This window comes from Carcharodon carcharias, chromosome 31, assembly GCF_017639515.1.
Source record: "Carcharodon carcharias isolate sCarCar2 chromosome 31, sCarCar2.pri, whole genome shotgun sequence".
NCBI classification, from domain to species: Eukaryota; Metazoa; Chordata; class Chondrichthyes; order Lamniformes; family Lamnidae; genus Carcharodon; species Carcharodon carcharias.
This window is the reverse complement of record NC_054497.1, coordinates 7041480-7065613: the sequence shown is the minus strand read 5'-3', so window position 1 is coordinate 7065613 and position 24134 is coordinate 7041480. Positions and strand designations below refer to the sequence as shown.

Here is a 24134-nt window from a genome sequence, read left to right as displayed (position 1 = left end):
GAACTATATCGCCGTCCCTTCACTGTTGCTAGGCCAAAATCCTGGAACTCTCTTCCAAACAGCACTTTGGGTGTCCCTACACACCCTGAACAAATTTTTAAAAAGGCAGGACCTCCAACAACACAGCACTCCATCAGTGCTGCACTGAAGTGTCAGCCTAGATAGACCATCAACTGCGCAAGTCTTAGACCCACAACTTGCTGATTCAAAGTTAACAGCTCTGCCAACTGAGTCAAGCTGACCCTTATAATGTACGGGTTTAAACACTTACAAAACATAATTCACTCCTCCCTTACCTTTTCTTCAGGAGTGCACTGAAATCCAGCTCTCCGGCATCATCACCAGCTGTAGCTCTGCAAGTGAAATGAACACATCTTAATTTAACAATCGAGATCTTTTCTCAGTCGTGTTCAAATATTCCCTCTCTCTGCTAAGTTTTCTCCTCATCTTCCAAAGGTGCAAGCTCTTACACAGAATTTACAGAAACAGTCCAACTCAGCCCATCAGGTTCATGCTAGCATTTATGTTCCACTTGAGCGTCCTTCCAATCTTCTACATCCCACCTCATCAACAAAACCTTCTATTACCTTCTCCCTCATCTAGCTTCCCTTTATAGATATCTATGTCAGCGCAGCTACACCATGTGTTAGCGTGTTCCACATTCTCACCACTCTCTGGATAAAGCGGTTTCTCCTGAATTCCCTACTGGATTTACTAATGACTGTCTTATATTGACGGTTCCAGCTCTGGTCTTCTCCGCAAATGGAGCCATCTTCTCTATCCCTAACATATCGAAGCCTTGCTTAATCTTAAAGGCCTCTCTCAGGTCAGCCCTCTCTCTCAGAGAGGAAAAAGAGCCCCCCAGCCCGTTCAGTCACTCCTGATAGGAAAATCTTACTGGGGTGCCACTTCATCGACTGTGGCAGCCCCCATGCGATGTCAACCAAGGGGCTACCCTTCCTTTATGAGACCAGGCAGCCCTGGATCAGGTTCAGCCATGATGCTCTCCAAAGTGGAATGACTGGCAAACATGCGCCATGTGGGCTGAAGCGAGATCAAACAGTTCCTGGAACCGCGAATGAGTACAGTAGCTGAGTGGTGACTGTAGACCATTAATCGGCGGAACACAAATCCGATTTGTGCCACAGTTTAAGAATTTAAAAACAGTTTGAAAAAAGGAAATGAGCAAATAAAACACTGGTTTCAGTAAAAGTGGCCACTGAAACCCAACTAATGGCTTTTAGGGAAGGAAACCTGTTGCCCTTACTTGATCTAACTTGTCTGAGACTCCTGTACAGTTAGTGCAGTCAACTCCTAACTCCACACTAAAGTGCCCTAGCGAGCCACTCTGTTGTAGCACAGGGCAACTAGGGATGGGCCACAAATGACACAGGATGGACCAGTTAGGGGTGAAAACAAGTGAAGAGAGAAAGAGATTACTCACGTCCGCTTGAAAGTTGAAAGAATATTAGTAGACTCTTCTACTGAACCTGTAGAGAAATTAGTGAAGATTTAAAAGGTAGCAGAAGAATAATCAAGTTTACACAGCACAGATTTAAAAGGGCGGTTTCCAAATGAATTGAATCTTGAGAAAGTACGGTGGATATATGTATAGGTTTCAGAAGACGTCAAAGATGATGACACCCAAGTGATTTGCTCCTATTAAAAGGTGCCAGAGTTTTGGGCAAAACTGTCGGTTTTTTCAGCTTTGAGATCAAACAGGAGTATTTAAAATAGCAGAGGGAATTAACAGGGATAAACTCCTGATTGTTGCCAATGCATGTCGGCGGGGTTATGGTCCGGAAACCAGGAAACATGGATCTCTTTGGAGTACCCAGTCATGCTCTTCCCTTCAGCTGCCACACCAATATCACAGCATTTCCCAGGGCCTTCCCCAACCGACACACAGCCCTGACCTTTGGGGCGGAGGGAGGGGGGGGGGGGGTGGATTTTGTGTCGGTGCAGGGGATCCCATCTCAGCTTCCCCACAACCGTGACCCACTGATTTATTTTTCTTGTATTTGTAGCTCTCCCAGCTGAGAAGGTGATCGCTGTTTTATAATGGAAAGGCCTAGCTGCCTGAGGGCAATTGCTATCCAACTCCCATCTCCTTCCAGACCAAGGCTCCATTATCAATGCCAAGCTATTATCTCCCAGACCCTGGATCCCTGTTGCATTCTCCCACCAGCCCTACAGGCGTGACATCATTGGATTCCTGTGCATGTGCAGTAGGGTGTTGGTGGCCATCTTGTGCGGCCATCTTGAGTTGGCAGGACACCTAATGAATCCCGATTTTGCATTAAATTAATAAGAGGACAAGGAGGCAGTAGTTCAGGAGAGTGAAAGGTAATTTTAAGACTGATATCAGAAAACCCTCTTCACAAACCAGACTGATTAATTTAGAACTAGGGAGCGCAGTTTAAAAATAAGGGGTCTCCCATTTGAGACGAAGGGGAGGAGGAACTTCTTCTCTCAGAAGGTTGTTGGTCTTTGGAATCCTCTTCCCCAGAGAGCAGCGGAGGCTGGGTCACTGAATATATTCAAGGCGGAGTTAAAGTTTTGATTGACAAGGGAGTCAAGGGGGACAGGCAGGAAAGTGGAGTTGAAACCAGGGTCAGGAAAATAATAGTTTGGCATCAATAACGGAGTCGTGATCTGGAAGGAGGTGGGAGTTGGTTAGCAATTGTGTTCAGATCAGCCACGATCCTATTGAATGGCAGGGCAGGCTCGAGGGGTCCACTCCTACTCCTGAGCTTATGAAATGGATTCCAAAAATAGAGAAATGGAGGAGAAAGCTTAAGGAGGGTTTGGATCTTGTGGAGTTTTGGGGGGTAATGTCTGAGATCTTTCAGGATGGAAGAATTAAGATGGGCAAAATAGCTTTTCCTATCGGTCTTGTGAATTAGTACTGCAGAGTCTTTGGCATCCACCAGAACCACAAAAACAGGTAATCAGGGCCTCATTTTAACACCTCATCTGAGGGATGGCACCTCTGACTATGCAAGACACCCTCACAACCGCACTGGGTGTTACCACGGGGTTTTGAGCTCAAGTCTCCGGAGTAGGACATGAGCCCACTGGCCTTTGACCCTGAGTTAAGAGTACTACCAACTGAGCCAAGCTGGCTGCACTGAGTATTCTTACTGACTGTATAATCAATTCAGGATTATTAAGGAAAACGTGTTTCTTACTTTCAACAGTGATGTCAAAAGCCACACTGTCGAACTGATCTTTTGAGGTCACCTCACACCTGTAGCCACCTGCGACGTTCTTATCGACCTTTATCTTCATCTCATAGGTGTAAACCTGTGGAGAGAGAATTAGTTATCCATCATCTTAACTGAATTCTTCCCATGTCCTGTCCACCCGCTGCTCGCCTTCTTCCTTGTCTACAGCTGCTGGGCTCATCTGTCTACCTCTACTTAGCAAACTTAGGAGCCAGTGCTTAGCACAGTGCTCCCCAAACTTTTTCCTCATGTGTCCCCATTTTAAATGCCCCAGAATTCACTTGACCCCCAAGAGTGAAAGGTCGAGGGGTACAGGAGCTTTGGGTGCAGGACGATGAAGGAGTGGCCTTCATCTGCCAAGCGGGGGGTTGGGAGGGGTGAGGTTGAGTGTGGCACAAAGTGTTTAAGCTGCAGGGTTTTTTTTTTTAAATAAACAACCTTTCCGCAGGCTTTTTTTTTTTGGCTGTAGCAATCAGGCCTCAAAGGTCTGTCCGGTAGGCCGCACCCACCATTAGAAAAAAAAGCAAGGATTTAAAGGGGCCTCGCAGCTCTTAGCGTTCAGTCCGAGTTCCATGGCAGCCGTTGCTGCCCCGGAGCTCGCAACCCCAAAATTTCGTCCTGGGGGGGTGGGGGGGGGGGTGGTCACGACCCACAGTTTGGGAAGCCCTGGATCAGCACTTGTCACTTTACTACCAAGTCTGGTCTTGTGAAAGTTGGGAACCGCAGCCATACTTTTTTTGTCATTCCACGCTACTTGACCAATGTCCGCAGGTACAACTATGGAATTAATAGCGTGCACTCTCGCTTAAATTAGATGCTTATGGTCAGCCAAAGCTCAGTGGGGTAGCACTCTCCCCTCCGAGCGAGGGGCGTGTGCATAAAATCCAGGCTGACACTCCAGGGCGGTGCCAAGGGAGTGCTGCACTGCCAGAGGAGCGGCCTTTCAGATAACACATGAAACCTAGGCCCCACCTGGCCTCTCGAATACATCCAAAAGATCCTGTGGCCACTATCTGAAGAAGACCGGGCGAGTTATCCTGCTATTCTGGCCAATACTTAGCCCTTAACCAACATCACTTAAAGATTATCCAGTCATTACCACGTTGCTGCTTGTGGGGTCTTGCTGTGCACAAATTGGCTGTCGCACTCTCTATGTTACAATAGTGACTACACTTCATTGGCTGTGAAATGTTTTGGGGCATCCTTAAGTTATTAAAGGCTTTATTTGGCTTGTACATTTTTTTTTTATAACTGTGTCATTAAGATGGGCTACGTGGAACTATCTCATCCCGTTCAAAGTCCTGCCTCACCTTTGCTGTGCCATCATATTTTTCACTGAACTGGTACACCTTTCCGGCTTTGCTTCCCAGGTCCAGCCATTTTCCCTTAAACCACTTGATAGCTGGTCTCCTTACAAGTTTGCTGGAATCAACCTTAGCTATCAACGAGATAGTCTGACCTGTCGATCAAAGGCAAGAAAAGATCAGTCAAGCCCCCTCCTTCACCTCACTCTCTGTCCGCTCCAGGACTCGGCAGCATCTCGGGAAACGCCAAAGAGAGTGGGATGTGATGATCCCACAAAGGTTCAGAGCTGGCTTCTAATTTTACGTCCACAACTTTAGCATCCTATTTGACCCAGAGCTGAGCTGCCAGCCCCATAAATTCATCCATTTCCACCTTCATAATCTCGCCTGTCTCCACTCCTGCCTCTGCCCAGCTGCTGCTGAAACTGTTGTCTGCGCTTCTGTTAACTCCAAATTCGACTAGTCCAGCACTCTCCTGGCCAGACTCGTACATTCCACTACCCACCCCTCCCCCCCCCAACCCTAAATTTGAGCTCTTCCTAATGTCTGCCGTCCATATCCTGGCTCACAACAAAACCTGTTCACCCAACAGGCAAGAAGCTCGACACCGTCCAGGACAAAGTAGCCCACTTCACTGGCACCCCATCCTCCACCTTAAACATTCACTCCCTCCACCACCGATGCACAGTGGCAGCAGTGTGTGTACCATCTACAAGATGCACCGCAGCAACTCACCAAGGCTCCTTTGACAGCATCTGCCAAACCCGCGACCTCTGCCACCTAGAAGGACAAGGGCAGCAGATACATGGGGAACACCATCACCTGGAAGTTCCCCTCCAAGCCACTCACCATCCTGACTTGGAAATATATCAGCCGTTCCTTCACTGTCGCTGGGTCAAAATCCTGGAACTCCCCTCCTAACAGCACTGTGGGTGTACCTACACCACACGGACTGCAGCGGTTCAAGAAGGCAGCTCACCCAACACATTCTCAAGGGACAATGGGGGATGGGCAATAAATGCTGGGACTTGCCATCGACATTTACATCCCACGAATTAATAATTTTTTTTAAATCCCTGCACTCCGTGGTCTGGCCATGTCAATTGTGAAATGTTGATCCTCTTGTTCAAATCCTACCTTGGGTCATAAGATATCCAACAAAGTTAAACTCAGCAATGATTACAGCACTTGTTTTCAAATGGTAGAGAGATGCAAGATTCCTGACAAAAGGAACTGACCTGAAACAAATTGGGGAACTTTACAGCCTCCTCCCCGCCAGCCGGCTTATTTGCAGGTGGCGGGGTGGGATGGAGGAGGTGGGGCATGTAAAATAAATCGGGTGGCTAGCTCTCCGCTTTCCCACCCAACCCTGAGCTGGTTTCCCATAATACAGTGGATGTGTCAGGCACCAGCCCAACACTTCCCCCTGCCCCCAACACCAAAGGAAGCGGTTTCTCCCTGTTGAACTTTTTTAAATGCTCGGGAGATCCCCAGCCTCTGACTGGGACCAGTCAGACCGCACAACATCAAGGCAATCGTTTGTCCTTCCATACAGACTCACCAACGTGGGCTGTTACCGATTCAGGCTTCTCAACGAAGAGACCAGTCAGGTTTTGATGAGCATCAGCCGGAGCAGTATCTGCGGAGAGAGAGAAAGAGAGATTCACTCACCTCAGGATCCGGGCTCTGAGCAGGAATTTTACATTGGGATTTTACAGTCCTGCCAAAGTCAATGGACTTTTGAGCAGCTCGCTGGCTACATTTAACAGGCTCCCCGCCCCCTCCCCAACCCATAGCATCGGGGCCATAAAATTCCACCCTGTGATTTCTGAGCTGTGTTGGGGGGGTGGGGGGGGGGGGGGGCTTTTTTAAAACAGTGTTACTCAGGAAACTTTCTTCCAAGGATTACTTTCAGGGACGCTTCAACACGGCTTGGAAGAACATAGACATGTTTTCACACCTTTTTTTAAAAAAATATGGAACCAAGGCAGAACAGTCAATGTAAGGCATAGTTGATTTAAACTTTAAGTCTCAACGACCCTCCTTCATTAAGTCATAGCACAGCGCCTGCTCTGGGGTTCCCTATGCTCACTGGGTGCACCTCTCATAAGATGGATTCTCCCAACCCCCACCCCCCACCCTCTCTGGTCTCATGAACCCCCCCACCTCCTCTGGTCTCATGAACCCCCCACTCCCTCTGGTCTCATGAACCCCCCACTCCCTCTGGTCTCATGAACACCCCACTCCCTCTGGTCTCATGAACCCCCCACTCCCTCTGGTCTCATGAACCCCCCACTCCCTCTGGTCTCATGAACCCCCCTCCCCTCCCTTGCTAGGCTCCCCAATCCCTCCCTGGCCAAAAACGTCGGACTCACCTTTCAGCCCGGCAACCCATGTCCTTCCTTCTCAGGACTCCCTTCTAGTCCCAGCAGTGGCCACTACGCTTTCTGGCACTGCTGGGGCCACTCAACTGCCGGCCAATCAGAATGGCCGGCAGCTCCCAAGGGCAGGACTTCCCTATGCCTGAGGGGCAGAAGGCTCACTCTCAGCTGGTCAAGGTGACCAACTCTGGGTGATAAAGATAAAGGGGCGTTTTGTCGTGGCAGACCATAGGAGCGGGAGAGGGGTGTGGTGATGGAGCCATAGGAGAGATGGGGGGGGGGGGGGGGGGTGGTGCGTACTGATGGGGCAGTTGGAGCAGGGGAGGGGCGTGGTGATGGGGCCAATGGAGTGGGGGAGGAGCATGCTAATGGGGCTGCATTCCCAGCAAGTTCGTCGTGTGCGAGTTTCCAGACAGTGGGTTGGCGAGTGGGGAGGAGGGTGAAGGGGAGGGTGAAGGGAAGGGGGAAAGACAAGGGAGGGGAGGGGATGGGCAACGTGCAGTGCATTGCCTTTGGTCGTAAGACGTTTTGAAGCAACGATTGTTGCCCGACAGGAAACAGGGGAGACCGTGGCAATGCCACTGAATGAGTAATCCAGAGATTTGGGCTAATGCTATAGGGACAGGAGTTCAAATCCCACCTTGACAGTTGGTGGAATTTAAATTCAATAAATAATTTTTTTAAAAATCTGGAATTGAATGCTAGTCTCAGTAACGGTGACCATGAATCAATTGTTGTAAAGAAAAACCACCTGGTTCACTGAAATCTGCCATTCTTATCTGGTCTGGCCTACATGTGACTCCAGACCCATAGTAAGATGGTTGACTCTTAACTGTTCTCTGAAATGGCCTAGCAAGCCACTAGGTTCAAGGGCAATAGGGATGGGCAACAAATGCTGGCCTTGCCAGCGATGCCCACAGCCTATTAAAGGATGAAGGAGGGAACAGTCAGCTGATATCAGGGTTTAAAATAACGGGGTGAAATTTATCATGGGGTTTGGGATCTTGACGTCAGGCCAAATGGGGGTTTCCGTGCCTGCACTGGTAGGCGGCAGGGTGTGTAAACAAACCAGGGGCGGTTTTCCCTCCCTGCACTCACACCCTCCTCACCCCACTCCCGACTCCTTCTGCCTCACACACTTTAAAGATGAAGATCCAATCCCATGTGTCCCAGGCCTCAACATGCCAGTCTGATTGGACATCGCCGGCCCTCTTTACTCAGGCCTGTAGAAGCCTAACTTGCACCAGCCCTCACCACACTGTGGATACCTGGAATCCTCAATACTGCTCTTGTGGTCACAAAGCCAACTGAAGTCTATTTAAATGCAAATGAAAGACTTATGCAAAATATTTCTCCTCTGGTGTGGGCTGCGAATGAGCAGTGAATAACCTCGTCCATTTACAACACTGATATGAATATCCTTCTATTAAACTGCAAGACCAAGCTGTGACTTGCAAGGTATTCAAATGCACTTGAATATCCCCCTTTACATGTTAGAAATGAGGTACTGATAGCACAGTAATTGTAACTGTAGGAGAGGCTGAACACTAGTTACCTTTTAATTACTTCCCTCTGTACCTTAATTCACAGCAAGCTCCATTCTCCAGGCCTATGGTACGTTGCACCGACATGGAGACCCTCAGTACGCAAACACCAAGTGTCACTACGTGCTGAGGTTCTACCTGTCCCCAGTGTTGCGAAGGGTGGGTCTGGCCACGCTACCGCGGAACATTCCAAGTAGTTGGACCATGCTGTCCCACCTGTCCCTCGTGGAAAAATTTATGCAGAGAAACACCTTTGACAATAAGTCCATCAGACAGTGGTCTACACGTAATGTCCTAGAGGCCCTTCAGGAAAAGGAGATGGTGGATCCTGTGGGATGGTTCCCCGAGCAGACTGTCAAAGTCATTTAGTAGAATGCCTCATCGCCAGAACTTTCCAACAAGCACCAAGATGTAGCTTGGCTGGTGGTGAGAAAGGCCCTCCCTGTCAGATCCTTCCAACACGCCAGGAGTCTCACTCCTTCTGCACATTGCCCTCGAGGTGGCTGTGGTGGGCACGAGACCACTGTTCATCTCCTTGTGGAATGTGCCTTTGCCAAGAAGGTCTGGAGAGAGATGCAGTGGTTTCTGTCGAAGTTCATCCCGAGCAGTTCTGTGACACTGGACTCTGTGCTCTACGGGCTGTTCCCAGGGACACACACCGAGACAAACATCAACGGCAGCTGGAGGATCATCAACTCGGTGAAAGACGCTCTTTGGTCTGCCCGAAACCTGTTGGTCTTCAAGTGCAAAGAGTTGTCCCCAACCGAGTGTTGCAGACTGGCACATTCCAAGGTCCAGGGCTACGTGCTGAGGGATGCATTAAAGCTTGGGGCCGCTGCTGCAAAGGCAAAAAGTCACTAAGACCTTTCAGCCATAGTGCAGCGAGGGGCTGGGAATTGTATAGACCCCTCGGGCTGCTTGACTCATAGAAACATAGAAAATAGGAGCAGGAGGAGGCCATTCAGCCCTTTGAGCCTGCTCCACCATTCATTATGATCATGGCTGATCATCCAACTCAATAGCCTGCTCCCGCTTTCTCTCCATATCCTTTGATCCCTTTTGCCCCAAGAGCTACATCTAACTCCTTCTTGAAAACATACAAAGTTTTGGCCTCACTACTTTGTGGTAGCGAATTCCACAGTCTCACCATTCTCTGGGTGAAGAAATTTCTCCTCATCTCAGTCCTAAATGGTTTACCCCGTATCCTCATACTGAGACCCCTGGTTCTGGACTCCCCCACCATCGAGAACATCCTTCCTGCATCTACCCTGTCTAGTTCTGTTAGAATTTTATAGGTTTCTATGCGATCCCCCCTCATTCTTCTGAACTCCAGCAAATATAATCCTAAACGACTCAATCTTCCCTCATATGTCAGTCCCGCCATCCCAAGAATCAGTCTGGTAAACCTGCGGTCTGTCCGCAAGAATGACCCAAACCTCCCTGTCGCTTGCCATTTTAACACTCCACCCTGCTCTCTTGCCCACATGTTTGTCCTTGGCTTGCTGCATTGTTCCAGTGAAGCCCAACGCAAACTGGAGGAACAGCACCTCATCTTCCGACTAGGCACTTTACAGCCTTCCGGACTGAATATTGAATTCAACAATTTTAGGTCTTGACCTCGCTCCTCCATCCCCACCCCCTTTCTGTTTCTTCCCCCTTCCTTTTGTTTTTTTCCAATAAATTATATAGATTTTTCTTTTTCCCACCTATTTCCATTATTTTTAAATATTTTAAAATCTTTTATGCTTCCCCCACCCCCACTAAAGCTATACCTTGAGTGCCCTACCATCCATTCTTAATTACCACATTCGTTTAGATATATATCACCAACTTCAACACCTATGTGTTCTTTTGTTCTGTTGTCTGTGACATCTTTTGATGATCTGCTTCTATCACTGCTTGCTTGTCCCTACAACCACAAACCCCCCTCCACTTCTCTCCCCCCACCCAACACCCCCCCCCCGCCACCACACACACACACACACACCTTAAACCAGCTTATATTTCACCCCTTTCCTATTTCTACTTAGTTCTGTCGAAGGGTCATGAGGACTCGAAACGTCAACTCTTTTCTTCTCCGCCGATGCTGCCAGACCTGCTGAGTTTTTCCAGGTAATTCTGTTTTTGTTTTGGTAAACCTTTGCTGCACTCCCGCTATAGCAAGAACATCCTTCCTCAGATAAGGAGACCAAAACTGCACGCAATATTCCAGGTGTGGTCTCACCAAGGCCCTGTACAATTGCAGCAAGACATCCCTGCTCCTGTACTCGAATCCTCTGGCTATGAAGGCCAACATAGCATTTGCCTTCTTTACCACCTGCTGCACCTGCACGCGTACCTTCAGCAACTGGTGTATGAGGACACCCAGGTCTCGTTGTACACTCCCCTATCTCAATTTATTGCCATTCAGATAATAATCTGCCCTCCTGTTTTCGCTACCAAAGTGGATAACCTCACATTTACCCATGCACCCATTGCCATGCATTTGCCCACTCACTCAGCTTGTCCAAATCACACTGAAGCATCTCTGCATCCTTCTCACAGCTCACCCTCACAGCCAGCTTTGTGTCACATTGAATGTATACAGCGAATACTAAATGTATCATAATTGTATTGAAGTACCTTAGAGTGCAACATGTTCTATGTCGATAACTCGAATACTATTGCACTGTGACTCTGTAATGATCATGTCTGTAATGATCATGTCTGTAATGATCATGTTGAAATGTTTGTAATATTCATTGATTGTAGTGAAGCACCTCGTGATCCATGTGGAAAAGTTGAATCTGATTGCACTTATTTGTGATAGCCATTTTGAAATGTTTTGCAGATATTTTATGAATGAAGTATATTTTTCCGAAAAGAATGTTGCACTGACACGCTAATGTGGCTTTTTGAGGCTAAAATGTTTTCTGTACGACGCAGTTGCTCTGGTGAGACATAAAATGATGCAAGGTAAAATAAAACGACAACTTCAGGGGTCAAGGTTAGATCCATTGATTCTCACTCACTTCAGTTTAAAAGAGCCATCTTATTTTGATGGGTCTTGTTTTTAAAGATGGTCTAAACTCTATACCCGATTAGTCAGGGATTCCCCTGGAGGGGGCAGGGGAGGGGGGCTGAATTGGACTTTGGGCAAACTGTACAACAGGAGATATTGGATCAGACTCATTACCCGTCTCCCCAGATTGACTTCGAATGAATCAATGAACCTGGAACTAGAATCACAGGGTGGGATTTTCCACCCGCCAGGATTGTTCGGTCCCATTGAAAGTCAATGGGCTTTTGGCAGGGCCACCGCATTCCCACGGCAGTGCTGAAAAATCCAAGCCATAGGATGGCTACAGGACAGAAGGAGGCCATTTGGCCCCATCTGGCCATGCTGGCCCTCTACAAGAGCAGCTTCCTGCTGCCACTCCCCCACCTTTTCCCCCATCGCCGTGCAAATATCTCCTCTGCTAAATTCTCAACTAACGCAGGACCAAAGGAAAGGCCACCGACCTGAAATGTCAACTCCGTTCTCTCCCCACAGATGTTGCCCGACCTGGCAAGTGTTTCCAACATTTTCTGTTTTTATCTCAGGTTTCCAGTACCCGCAGTGTTTTGCTTTTGTACAGTGCTGGAACGCTACAGAAACAGTTATAAATCCACAGCCCCAGGTTTTTAATGGGGCGGGGGTCTCCTATCGACCTCAGTCTATCTGACAAGAGCTATCCAATCAGTCTCATGCAACGGTCACTTGCAAAAGGGAATTGGATAAATATTCGAAAAGGAAAAATTGCAGGGCTATGGGGGAAAGAGTGGGGGTGGGGGGAGTAGTGGGGGAAAGCTTGTTCAAAGAGCCAGCACATGACGATAGGCCAAATGGCCTCTTCTGTCCTGTATAATTCTTTTGAAGTTTATCAGTGAGGCAAATGAACCAAAATTCTTACCATCTACAGGAAGTTCAACATGACTGTGTTCTACAAAGAAAAGAGAAACATAGAAACTATTCTAAGCAATCAAAAAAGGAATAAAGATCATAGAATAAAACATCATAGAATCAAGGAAAAAAAATTTGGCTACCTTCAGCAGGAGCTTTGCTTCCTTCTGCAGGAAAAAGAAGGGGAGAATCAGTTAGTATGGTTCCTCTTAATTTTCCTTTTACCAACAATTTTACCCATTCTCTCTGTCTGCTCTCCAAGGTGCTGACTCCTTCCCTGGCTCCACAGTGCAAACCCTGCTCAAGTGGTCATTATCCAAAAGTTTAATAGGGGTGGGTCAGTTAGCTCAGTTGGCTGGAGTGTGATGCAGAATGATGCCAACAGCATACATTAAATCCCTGGAATGGCTGTGATGGTTCAGCCTCCTTGCCTTGCCCCATGCTTGCAGAGCAGAACCTCTCAAGCCATATAACCAATCGTCTCTCTCTCCCACTCTCTAATGGAGACAGATGCCTACAGTCCATCATGGACTATGGGTAATTACCTTATCTGAAAGCCTAGACAGTCAACACCAACTGGGCGTTCAATATTAGAAGGCAGCACAGTCATGCCCATTGATGTCCACATGCAATCCTCCTCCCCACCCCTCGACCCCCATAAGCACTGGCAGTAGGGAAGGACAGGTGCGGCCACTAGATGGTGAACTGCAGCAGGACCTGCTTCCTCGTGCGCAATCATGCCGAATGCCCTCTGGCAAAATTCATCAACACTCACCCATCCACCATGTTCATGACCAATTCAAAAAACACAACTAGCTGAGTTGGACATCACTTACCCTTCACAAATCCATGCTGGCTCTCTCTGTCCTGTTAATACAAGCCCCAGTGCTCAGTTATTGTCTCTAAGAATAGATCCCAGTTACTTCCCCATACCTTATGTTAAGCAGGCAAGTCTGTAGTTACCCTTCCTATGTTGTGGAGTGGCATTTACAATTTTCCAACCCAAGGCACAAGCTTTCTAGAGGGTTTTGGAAAATTATGACTAACATATGGATGATTTCCTTACCTGGTTCTTTTAGTACTTTGCAGTGGAGCCATCAGGTCCTGGAGATTGTGTCTATCTTAAGTTCCATTATTTTCCCCATTACCTTTTTTTTTTAAAAGCTGCATTAAATCCCGAAATCTTTGGGGTCCCAATGAATCCCAGGGGATCATCAAATTTCTCTCATCATTATTCTATATTATAATGTACTCGTTGACTAGAGAGCATCTTGATTCTGTGGCTGTACACAAAACATTTTCTGCAGTTTTCTTTGTTATTCATAGGATATGGGCAACATCGAGTAAAGCCAGAGTTTATTGCCCATCCCTAATTGCCTCACCTTCTTAACAACTGAGTGGCTTGCTAGACCATTTCAGAGGGCAGTTAAGTGTCTGCCACATTACTGAGGACATGAAGGCATATATAGTCCAGACCAGACTCCAAACGACAGTAATGAACCAGTTGGGTTTTTTATGACAATCCAGTAGTTAGGTGACCATCATTACATATTTATAGTTACTAACTGAATTAAAATTCGCCAGCTACAATGGTGGAATTTGAATTAATGTCTTCAGGCTTTTAGTCCAGGCTGCTGGATTATTTGTAACCACTTATCTTACGCACTGCCGCTATCTTATGGAAGTTAAGAGAGGGAGCCCCTGGAAGGTGCAAATTATCTCTGGGAATCTATTAATATTTCTAGAGGATCTCAAGAGTATATCTGTATATTGGACTATGCTAATGTTTGTGGGCTATCCATGGGAGTGTGTTAATATTTCTATGGGGTTGCCCAATGAGTACATTGGTAATTATTAAGTGCCTTGAGGAGAATATCAATGTCTACAGAAGGCCCAGAGGAGCATGCATTTGCAAAGGATTGTTAGGAATGTACCAATATTGGAAGAGATGGTGGTGTAGTGCTAATGTCACTGGACCAGTAATCCAGAGGCCCAGGCTAATGCTCTGGGGACATGAGTTCAAATCCCACCATTGGAAGCTGGTGGGATTTGAATTAAATTAATAAAATCTGGAATTCAAAGCTAGTCTCAGTAATGGTGACCATGAAACTTTTATCGATTGTTGTAAAAAATCCATCTGGTTCACTAATGTCCTTCAGGGAAGGAAATCTGCAGTCCTTACCCAGTCTGGCCTACATGGGACTCCAGTTGACAGCAATGTGGTTGACTCTTAACTGTCCTCTAACTTGGCCTAGCACACCACTCAGTTCAAGGGCAATTAGGGATGGGCCAGTGACAGGAAAGAATTATATTTTTTTAAAAACCCTCTGACAGAAACAATAACAATTTGCGGTTATATGGTGCTTATAGTAATATGTCTGTGCTTCTTCACAGCAGCATAGTCAAAAGACAGGTGGCAAAAAACTTAGAGAAAGGCAAGTTTTAAGGAACGTCTTAAGGAGGAGAAACAGAAAGGTTCAGAGAGAGAATTTCACCCCTTCGGGCCCAGGCATTTGCTCTAACCTCACTTTTGCAAGGTCAGCTGGTTGTACATTGAAGCCCCTGATAGGCAGAGTTAGTGACGCTTTCAAAAGGGAGAGTGGGGAGTCCACCACTTCACATACAGAACATTGGAACATCAGGCCCTGGAACTTTCCATATGGAACATTCAATAAGATCATGTGCCTCAACTCCATTTACCCGCCTGCGATTAATATCCCTCAATATCCTTGCTTAACAAAAACTCTTGAGCGTCAGTCTTCAAATCTCCAATTGTTCCCCCACTATCCAATCTCTTGGGGAGAGAATTCCAGATTTCTATGAGCACTGCATAGAGAAGGCTCCATCATTAAATGGGTTTAATTTTAGCCAGCAAAAGGAAAGCATAAAGTACTTACCCACAGCCGCTGGGGCAGCAGTCTTTCCTGTAATACAATGAAATACAAGTGATTAATTAATGGACAATCTTGGTCAATGCCCAGATCATCCCCCGCTGGTGGATATGTTAACAGGCAGCTCTCTGCCAGAGAGTTACACACCTTCTTCCTTTAGATGGAGCTCAAACTTCTCTTTGAGTGCGCCCAACACAGCCATGTAAGCCCCTTCATCCTCCTTGACCAGGTCGTTGATGATCAGCGTTTGTTTCTTGCCCTCCACCTTGATGGTGTACTTAGGGCCGGCAATGATGTCCTTCCCTCCCTTCTGCCACTTCACCTTCACGCTCACCTTCTCCACCTCTGCCACAAATTCCGCCTTCCTGCCCAGCGATGCCGTCTGGCTCTGCGGCTTCTTGGCGAAGCCGACTGCATTGGAGAGAAAGAAAAGATCAAAGATATATGTCACCAAAAAAGGAGAGAGATGAAAACTCGGAGGGGAATGGAGGGGTACTGGAAAAGGTAGAAATACAACAAAGCATGATTTCAAACTGAAATTGCGCAATTAAAATGATACGTGACAGACAGGTCACATTACCTCCTACCTAGTGAATTCCCAATATGGTCGTTTGGAACCCAAGATCGCAGAGAGGTTAACATCCCCATCATCATATAAGGGAGACAGAACCCATACTTTAAATAGGATAGCGAGGCACCAAAGCAGGTGCAGAAATAGATTTACAAAGATGATGTCAGAAGTGAGGGTGTATGACTATCAGGAAACATCAAACAGGCTAAGATTCTGCTCTCCAGAAAAGAGATGGCTGAGGGATGACCTGACAGCAGTCCTTACGTTTAAGAAAAGGGCTTGAAGTGGTTGATGTAGAAATGTTTCCACTTCAAGGGAGACCAAAAGTGGGGGCCTAAAATACAATTTAGTCACCGGTCAATCCATTGAGGGATTCCGGGGCAACTTCCTTTACCTAGAGAGTGGTTTATCTCATTGGAACATAGGGTAGTCTGAGATGCTTCTCTAGGCTGGATGGTGTGGAACTAGGGGTCAAAATCTCAGGGTAAGGGCTCAGCCCACTTTCCTGCACTATCCCCTTGAATCCCTTCATGCCCAAAAATCGATTAATCTCGATCTTGATCAACAACTGCGCATCTGCAGGTCTCTGGGGGTGGAGAATTCCAAATATTCACCACCCTCTCAGTATTGAAGCTGCTCCTCACCTCAGTCCTCATTGGCTGAGCCCTTACCCTGAGATTTTGACCCCTAGTTCCACACCAACCAACCAGGGGAAGCATCACCTCAGAATCTACCCTGTAAAGCCCATTAAAAATGTTATATGTTTCAATGATACTCTTACTTTGTACTCTTTTCAAATCTCTCTGCCCTGATTGATTATTTCTTAATATTTAGTTTTCTCAAAAGTTCCTTTTTCTATCTTCCTCATACCTCACAATTCCCTGTTTTTCCCATTGTCCTATATCCACCCTGCTTTTTCATCCTTTTCCACTTTTCCCATGTGATGCTCTTCCACTGCCCCCTATCCCTCATCTTTTTCCATTCTCTTTATTATACTAATACTTTATGCATTACATTAATATTTTCTCACATCACAACAGTGATGTAAAAAGTACTTCAAAATTACCTCATTGGCTGTAAAGTGCTTCGGGACATTGTAAAGTTTTGAAAGGTGCTGTACAAAGGTAAGCCTTTCTTGTCTTAAGTTTGATCTTCCTTCCCGACCTTTTCACTCTCCTCTCCTGAAAACTCTGGCTCCTCTGGTTCCCCCAGGCAGTGGCAGCCTTCCAGTGTCTCACCCAGTGGTCACATCGCCCTGGGTGAGACAGGTTTTCTGACCATGGATGGCATGCGTTGGTGTGATGCAGATCACTCAGTTGCTGTGGCAACATGTGCTTTGACATGCATGTTGTGGTCTGGAGCTATGGATAGTGATGGTAGAGGCTCCAATGTTGTTTCCATCACATGGCTGGAGAGGAGTCTCTCCCTCTCTTACCGCCTGCCATTGGTGTGTGTTGGAAGGATTTGCAGGTTGATAGTCAGACACGTTATGAGCTCATCTTCCTTGGCCATCAAGTCCTGGAGTGGGATTCGAACCCAGAGCTTCTGGGTCACAGGCAGGGCCACTACCCTCTACATATGAACATACAAGTTAGGAGCAGGAGTAGGCCGCTCTACCATTCAATAAGATCATGGCTGACCTGAATGTAACCTCAACCCCACATTCCTACCTACCCCCGATAACCTTTCACCCCTTGTTAATCAATAATCTACCTAGCACTGCCTTCAGAATATTCAAAGGCTCTGCTTCCTTGAGGGAGAGAGTTCCAAAGACTCACGACCTCAGAGAAAAAATTTCTCCTCATCTCTGTCTTAAATGAGCAACCCCTTATTTTGAAACAGTGACCCCTACTTCTAGATTCTCCCACAAGAGGAAACATCTTCTCCACATCCATCCTGTCAAGACCCTTCAGGATCTTAAAGGTTTCACTGCAGTATGAGACCTTCTGGATGGCACATAGTTGAGCTTAGTCCTATACTCAACCTTCACCCTCAGGTTGGTTGATGAGTAGGTGCAGAAGCTGGAACTGATCTCCCCTCCATCCCTCCATAACCCAAGATACTAAAGTTAACACTCCAACTAATGCTCACCCAGCCATGGATCAGTGAGTTGCTCTCCTGTCAGGAGGTTGTGGCTTAAGTCCCCCCTCTGGAGACCTGAGCACATAATCTGGGCTGACACTCCAGTGCGGTACTCAGGGAGTGCTGCACTGTTGGAGGAGCCGTCTTCCAGATGAAATGTTAAATCAGATGAGGTCCTGTCAGATAAAATATCCCATGTCACTATGCCCAAGAAGATAGAATGGACAGGATGAAATTGTTTCCTTTGATGGAGAATTCTAGAGCCAGGTGACATAGATTCAAGATAAGTGGCAGAAGGTGTAGGGGGGACATGAGGAAGAACTTTCTTACGCAGAGGGTAGTGGGTGTCTGGAATTCGCTGCCCAAGTTGGTGGTAAAGGCAGAAACTCTAAACTCTTTTAAAAAGTACCTGGATCTGCACCTTAAGTGCTGTAAGCTGCAGGGCTATGGGCCGGGTGCAGGAAGGTGGGATTAGAAAGGGCACCTGGGTGTCCTCGGGCTGGCATGGACAAGATGGCCTGCTTCTGTGCTGTAACTTTTCTATGGTTCTATGTTCTCAATGGTACAACAAATATGGCCAATCCCTTCCTCAGCACCACAAAGGAAAATAGATTTTCCATTTTCCAGCCATTATCTCATTGTCATTTGTGGTTTTGTGCTGTGTGCACATTATCTGCCCTGGTACCCTACAACACAACACTTCAATGGCTGGGAAGTGCTTTAGGACATCCTAAAGTAACAATTGGCCCTCTATAAACCTACACTTTTCTTTTCCTTCATTAGCTCAGCTGAGGCTGGGTACCGAGCTTGAACATCTTCCCCAAGCCTGTGTACTTCATATCAGGCAGCGAGTTCACCCACTCCCATAGGAAACCATTGCCATCTGGCAGAACGCCATGAGTTCCAGCACATAACCAAGGCCGACACTCCAACATGGTGCCGGGTGGGGTGGGGTGGGGTGGGGTGGTGCTACATTGTCAGAGGAGCTGGCCTTTGGTTCAGACCAGGGGCCCCATACGCCTGTGCCAGTGGATAGAGAGCTCCCGTGGCACAACTCTAAACAAGAGCACGAAGGGCCAATTACTCAACCAACACCATGGCAACTGGTCACTTTCACCAATGTTGCTTGTGGGATCTTGTTGTGCACAAACCATACTGTCTGTCTATGTCACATCAGTGACCTTGTTTCAAAACAACATCAATGGCTGTTTTACCACTTTAAGTTAGGAAAGACCCCGTGTAAAAATCATAATCTATCTCCATCGCTTTTCAGTGTTGCAGACTTCTCTAAGAGTGTCTGGTTCTCACTCTCCCTCCCCCTCCCTCTTACTCTTTCTCTCCGCCTCATATTCTCTCACTCTCTCGCTCACCGTCACTCTTGCCCTCTCTATCCCTCACTTTTGCACTCACTCCCTCCCTCCCCCTCACTCACTCTCTCTCTCACACACTCTCTCTCTCTCTCTCTCTCACCCCCACCTCATGCATTCTCTCTCTCCCACTCTCCCTCACTCTCCCTCACTCTCTCTCTCTCTCATGCACTCTTACCCCTCTCTCTCTCCCCGCTCTCTCTCTCTCCCCGCCCTCTTCTCTCTCTCGCCCCGCCCTCTTCTCTCTCTCGCCCCCCCCCTCTCTCCCCCCCTCCTCTCTCTCTCCCCCCCTCACGCTCTCTCTCTCCCCTCTCTCACGCTCTCTCTCTCTCCCCCTCTCTCTCCCCCTCTCTCCCCCTCTCTCCACCTCTCTCTCTCTCCTCCTCTCTCACGCTCTCTCTCTCTCCCCCTCTCTCACGCTCTCTCTCTCTCCCTCTCTCCCCCTCTCTCCACCTCTCTCTCTCCCCCTCTCTCACGCTCTCTCTCTCTCTCTCTCCCCCTCTCTCACGCTCTCTCTCTCTCTCCCCCTCTCTCACGCTCTCTCTCTCTCTCTCCCCCTCATGCTCTCTCTCTCCCCTCTCTCACGCTCTCTCTCTCTCTCCCCCTCTCTCACGCTCTCTCTCTCTCCCTCTCCCCCCCTCTCTCACGCTCTCTCTCTCCCCCTCTCTCATGCTCTCTCTCTCTCTCTCTCCCTCTCTCACGCTTTCTCTCTCTCCCCCTCTCTCACGCTCTCTCTCTCTCTCCCCCTCTCTCAGGCTCTCTCTCTCACTCTCTCCCCCTCTCTCACGCTCTCTCTCTCACTCTCTCCCCCTCTCTCATGCTCTCTCTCTCTCCCCCCCCTCTCTCATGCTCTCTCTCTCTCTCTCCCCCTCTCCCCCTCTCTCTCTCCCCCTCTCTCACGCTCTCTCTCACTCACTCTCCCCCCTCTCACTCACTCACTCTCCCCCTCTCTCACTCACTCTCTCTCCCCCTCTCTCACTCACTCTCTCTCCCCTCTCTCACTCACTCTCTCTCCCCCTCTCTCACTCACTCTCTCTCCCCCTCTCTCACTCACTCTCTCTCCCCCTCTCTCACTCACTCTCTCTCACTCACTCTCTCTCACTCACTCTCTCTCACTCTCTCTCTCCCCCTCTCTCATGCTCTCTCTCTCTCCCCCTCTCTCACGCTCTCTCTTTCACCCCTCTCTCACGCTCTCTCTCACTCTCCCCCTCTCCCACGCTCTCTCTCTCTCTCACGCTATCTCTCTCTGCCCCTCTCCCACGCTCTCGCTCACTCTGCCCCTCTCCCACGCTCTCGCTCACTCTGCCCCTCTCCCACACTCTCACTCACTCTGCCCCTCTCCCACGCTCTCACTCACTCTGTCCCTCTCCCATGCTCTCACTCACTCTGCCCCTCTCACACGCTCTCACTCACTCTCCCCCTCTCACACTCACTCACTCTCCCCCTCTCACACTCACTCACTCTCCCCCTCTCACACTCACTCACTCTCTCCCTCTCTCACTCACTCTCTCTCCCCCTATCTCACTCACTCTCTCTCCCACTCTCTCACTCACTCTCTCTCTCCCTCTCTCACTCACTCTCTCTCCCCTATCTCACTCACTCTCTCTCCCCTATCTCACTCACTCTCTCTCCCCCTCTCTCACTCACTCTCTCTCCCCCCTCACTCACTCTCTGTCCCCCTCTCTCACTCACTCTCTCTCCCCCTCTCTCATTTACTCTCACTCACTCTCTCTCTCTCTCTCTGCACCCCCCGCCCCCCCTCCCTCTCCTCTCTCTCACCTTGTCCTCATCACCAGATATCTTGCCCTGCTGTCAGCCAGTAACTGAGGATTTATGGCTTGGACCTGGGTATGGAGCTGACTCAGGAATTGTCAAGGAGCCCAACTCAAGTGATCTATGCTTCTGCTTTAGACTCTATTTCCAGAGTCTATCCTTATTTAAGTCAGCGGCCCTTACAAATCAAAACGCAAGCCAAAGAAGGAACAGATGTCAGCCTCTTTGGAAACGTGATCCCTTTACACAGTCATAACTCAGAGCACGGGACAACATTAAAGAAAATCCTTATGGATTCTGGTGCCTAATCGCTGCTTTCTATCCTCTAGATTGCTGTTAATTCCAGCCTCTGACATTTATAAACAATGTTCAATCTCAATAAAAGCATCTTCCACGAATATTATTGTCATCACCAGATCTTGCGCTCAGTCTGGAGCTGGGCAAGCAAGGAAGTTTGAGTTTGCATGGAGTGTACAGAACAGAAACAGGCTATTCAGCTGTCACTTATGCTCCACATGCACCTCCACTAAACCCTACTTAGAATCATAGAATCTTACAGCAGCGTAGGAGGCCTGTGCTAGCTATCTGAAAGACCTGTCTAATTTGGTTCCACACCTCAGCTTTTTCTCCTGTATTTTAGCTCTCTTAAGGTCTTCTGTCTAATTGTCTTTCTAATACCTCCTATCAAATCAGATTCCAGGTACTTCATCTCGCTCTATCACCTTAAGTTTCGCAGTTAGTTTTGCCTTTGTGGAAAGTCACTAGAAATCCCACAATAACTGGCAGTGAAGCAAAAAGAAAGGAGAGAAGCAAGATGCCGATTGGAACAAGGAGCCTCCTGGTATCCAGTGAACATTCTGGAAACTTTTGAACTGCCCCGAACAGATGGCAATATGGTCCATTCATTGGAGAATAAAGTAAGCTATTTCTAGTATCAAGTTAGTGCAGTGACCCCATCACAGATACTGTATACGGAGTAATTCCAGCACAGAAAGCACCCATTCGGCCCATCAAGTCCATGCTGGCTCTCCGTAGAGCAGTCCAATCCATCCCATTCCCCCGTCCTATCCTCGTAGCCCTGTGAGTTTATTTCCCTCAAATACCCATCCGATTTTCTTTTGCAATCATTTATCTCTCCGCTTCCACCAACCCCGTGGGCAATGAGTTCCAGGTCATTGCTGCTCACTGTGTAAAAAAAAATTCCTCCTCACATCCCTCTCTACATCTCTTGCCCAAAACCTCAGATGTGTGTCCCCCTAAGCCCCTTGTGCCATCAGCTAATGGGAACAGTTTTCCTTTGTTTGCCTTTTCTAAGCCTACGATGATCCTGTACATCTCTATCAAATCTCCCCTCAATCTCCTCTGCTCCAAGAACAGCCCCAGCTTTTCCAATCGAGCCTTGGAGCTAAGATCCCCTCACCCCTGGAACCATTCTGGTAAATCTCCTCCGCATCCTCTCAAGGACCCTCACATCCTTCCTAAAGTGTGGTGACCAGAGCTGACTATCCTTATTTAACACATATGAAAGGTCTGAAGAATAACTAATGCTTGAGTGAGTTACAACCCAACTGATAGTCCAAATGGGTTGGGATGTCAAAGCTCCCTTGTTTACAGCTACCATCTGAAACCTTTGATCAGATTAGGCACCTGCACTTGATTTTTTAACCACGGATTACATTCACTGGCTTGGCAGGGGATTCAGAAGGAAGGGCAGGAAGAGGGGATTCAGGTGAAAGCCTTGGTTCTTGCCTCTGAATCAAAAAATTGAGAGTTCAAGCCCCACTCCACACACTTAGATTTGCTGTTTAATATTGGGACAAGGGGAGGCCATTCAGCCCCTCAAGCCTGTTCTGCCGTTCAATGATACCATGGCTGATCTGTGACCTAACTTCCTATGCCTACCTTCACCCCACGTTCTTTAAAACCTTGGTTAACGAAAAAATGATCTCAGATTTAAAATTAATTGATCTGGCTTTTTAAAAAATTAATTTATGAAATGTAGGTGTCGCCAGCATGTGTTGCCCATCCCTAATTGCCCCTTGAGAAGGTGGTGGTGAGCTGCTTTCTTGAACCGCTGCAGTCCCTGTGGTGTAGGTCCACCCACAGTGCTGTTAGGGAGGGAGTTCCAGGATTTTAACCCAGTGACAGTGAAGGAACAGTGATATATTTCCAAGTCAGGATGGTGAGTGGCTTGAAGGGGAACTTGCAGGTGGTGGTATTCCCATCTATCTGCTGCCCTTGGTCCTTCTAGATGGTGGTGGTCGTGGGTTTGGAAGATGCTGCCTAAGGATCCTCAGTGAGTTTCTGCAGTGTATCTTATTGATGGTTCACACTGCTGAATAGTCATTTGCGGAAGAGAGTTCCAAACTTCTACCACTGTTTGGAAGAAGTGCTTCCCTGATTTCACTTCTGAAAGGTCTAAATTTTGGACTATGCTCCATGGCCCTATGTTCCAAGCTACCCTGCCCTGCCCCCTTAGCTGTAACCTGCAAGGCTACAGGCCAGAAGCTGGAAAGCGGGATTAAAATGAGCGGCTAGTTTCTTCTCCTTTTGGTCAGCTCAGACATGATGGGCTGAATGGCCTCTTTCTGCACCGTAACTTTTCCTATGGTTCTTAGGTGAGCATACAAGCTGGCATGGCTCTGTTGAAGAACAGCTGGGATGTCTGGGCCAACATTCATCCCTCAATCAATGTCACTGAAACAGACCATCTGGTCATTATCACATTGCTATTTGGGGAGCTTCCTGTGTGCAAATTGGCTGCTGCGGTCCCTGCATTTTAAAAGTGCTGCATCAGCTGTAAAGTCCTTTGTAACGTCCTGAGGTCATGAAAGATATTCTATAAATGCAAATCTTTATTTTTGTGACTCAGATTCTGTGCTGCCACGCATTCTATTTTCATTTGTCCTCTTGAAAAAAATCCTGCAAATTAAGAGCCATAGAGTCATTTATGGCAGGGGAGGAAGCCATTCAGCCCATCAATTTCACACTGGCTCTCTGAAGAACAATCCAGTCAGCCCCAATGCCCCCTGCTCTATGCCCCGTAGCCCTGCAAGTTTATTTCCCTCAAGT

General features: G+C 47.7%; 1 protein-coding gene across 1 annotated transcript in view; it reads right to left on the bottom strand.

Moving 5' to 3' along the window:
- The window catches only part of LOC121271621 (myosin-binding protein C, fast-type-like), a 73491-nt gene extending 57907 nt beyond the window's left edge, over nt 1-15584 (bottom strand). Inside the window, exons 1-9 of the mRNA XM_041177666.1 lie at nt 15417-15584; nt 15276-15302; nt 12522-12545; nt 12389-12418; nt 6093-6170; nt 4538-4686; nt 3192-3306; nt 1445-1490; nt 297-353 (exon numbers count right to left, since the gene is read on the bottom strand). Of these exons, the coding sequence (XP_041033600.1) occupies nt 297-353; nt 1445-1490; nt 3192-3306; nt 4538-4686; nt 6093-6170; nt 12389-12418; nt 12522-12545; nt 15276-15302; nt 15417-15471 (581 nt within the window). The 5' untranslated portion in view covers nt 15472-15584. The remainder of the gene's footprint in view (nt 1-296; nt 354-1444; nt 1491-3191; nt 3307-4537; nt 4687-6092; nt 6171-12388; nt 12419-12521; nt 12546-15275; nt 15303-15416) is intronic.
- Nucleotides 15585-24134: the final 8550 nt, after the last annotated feature.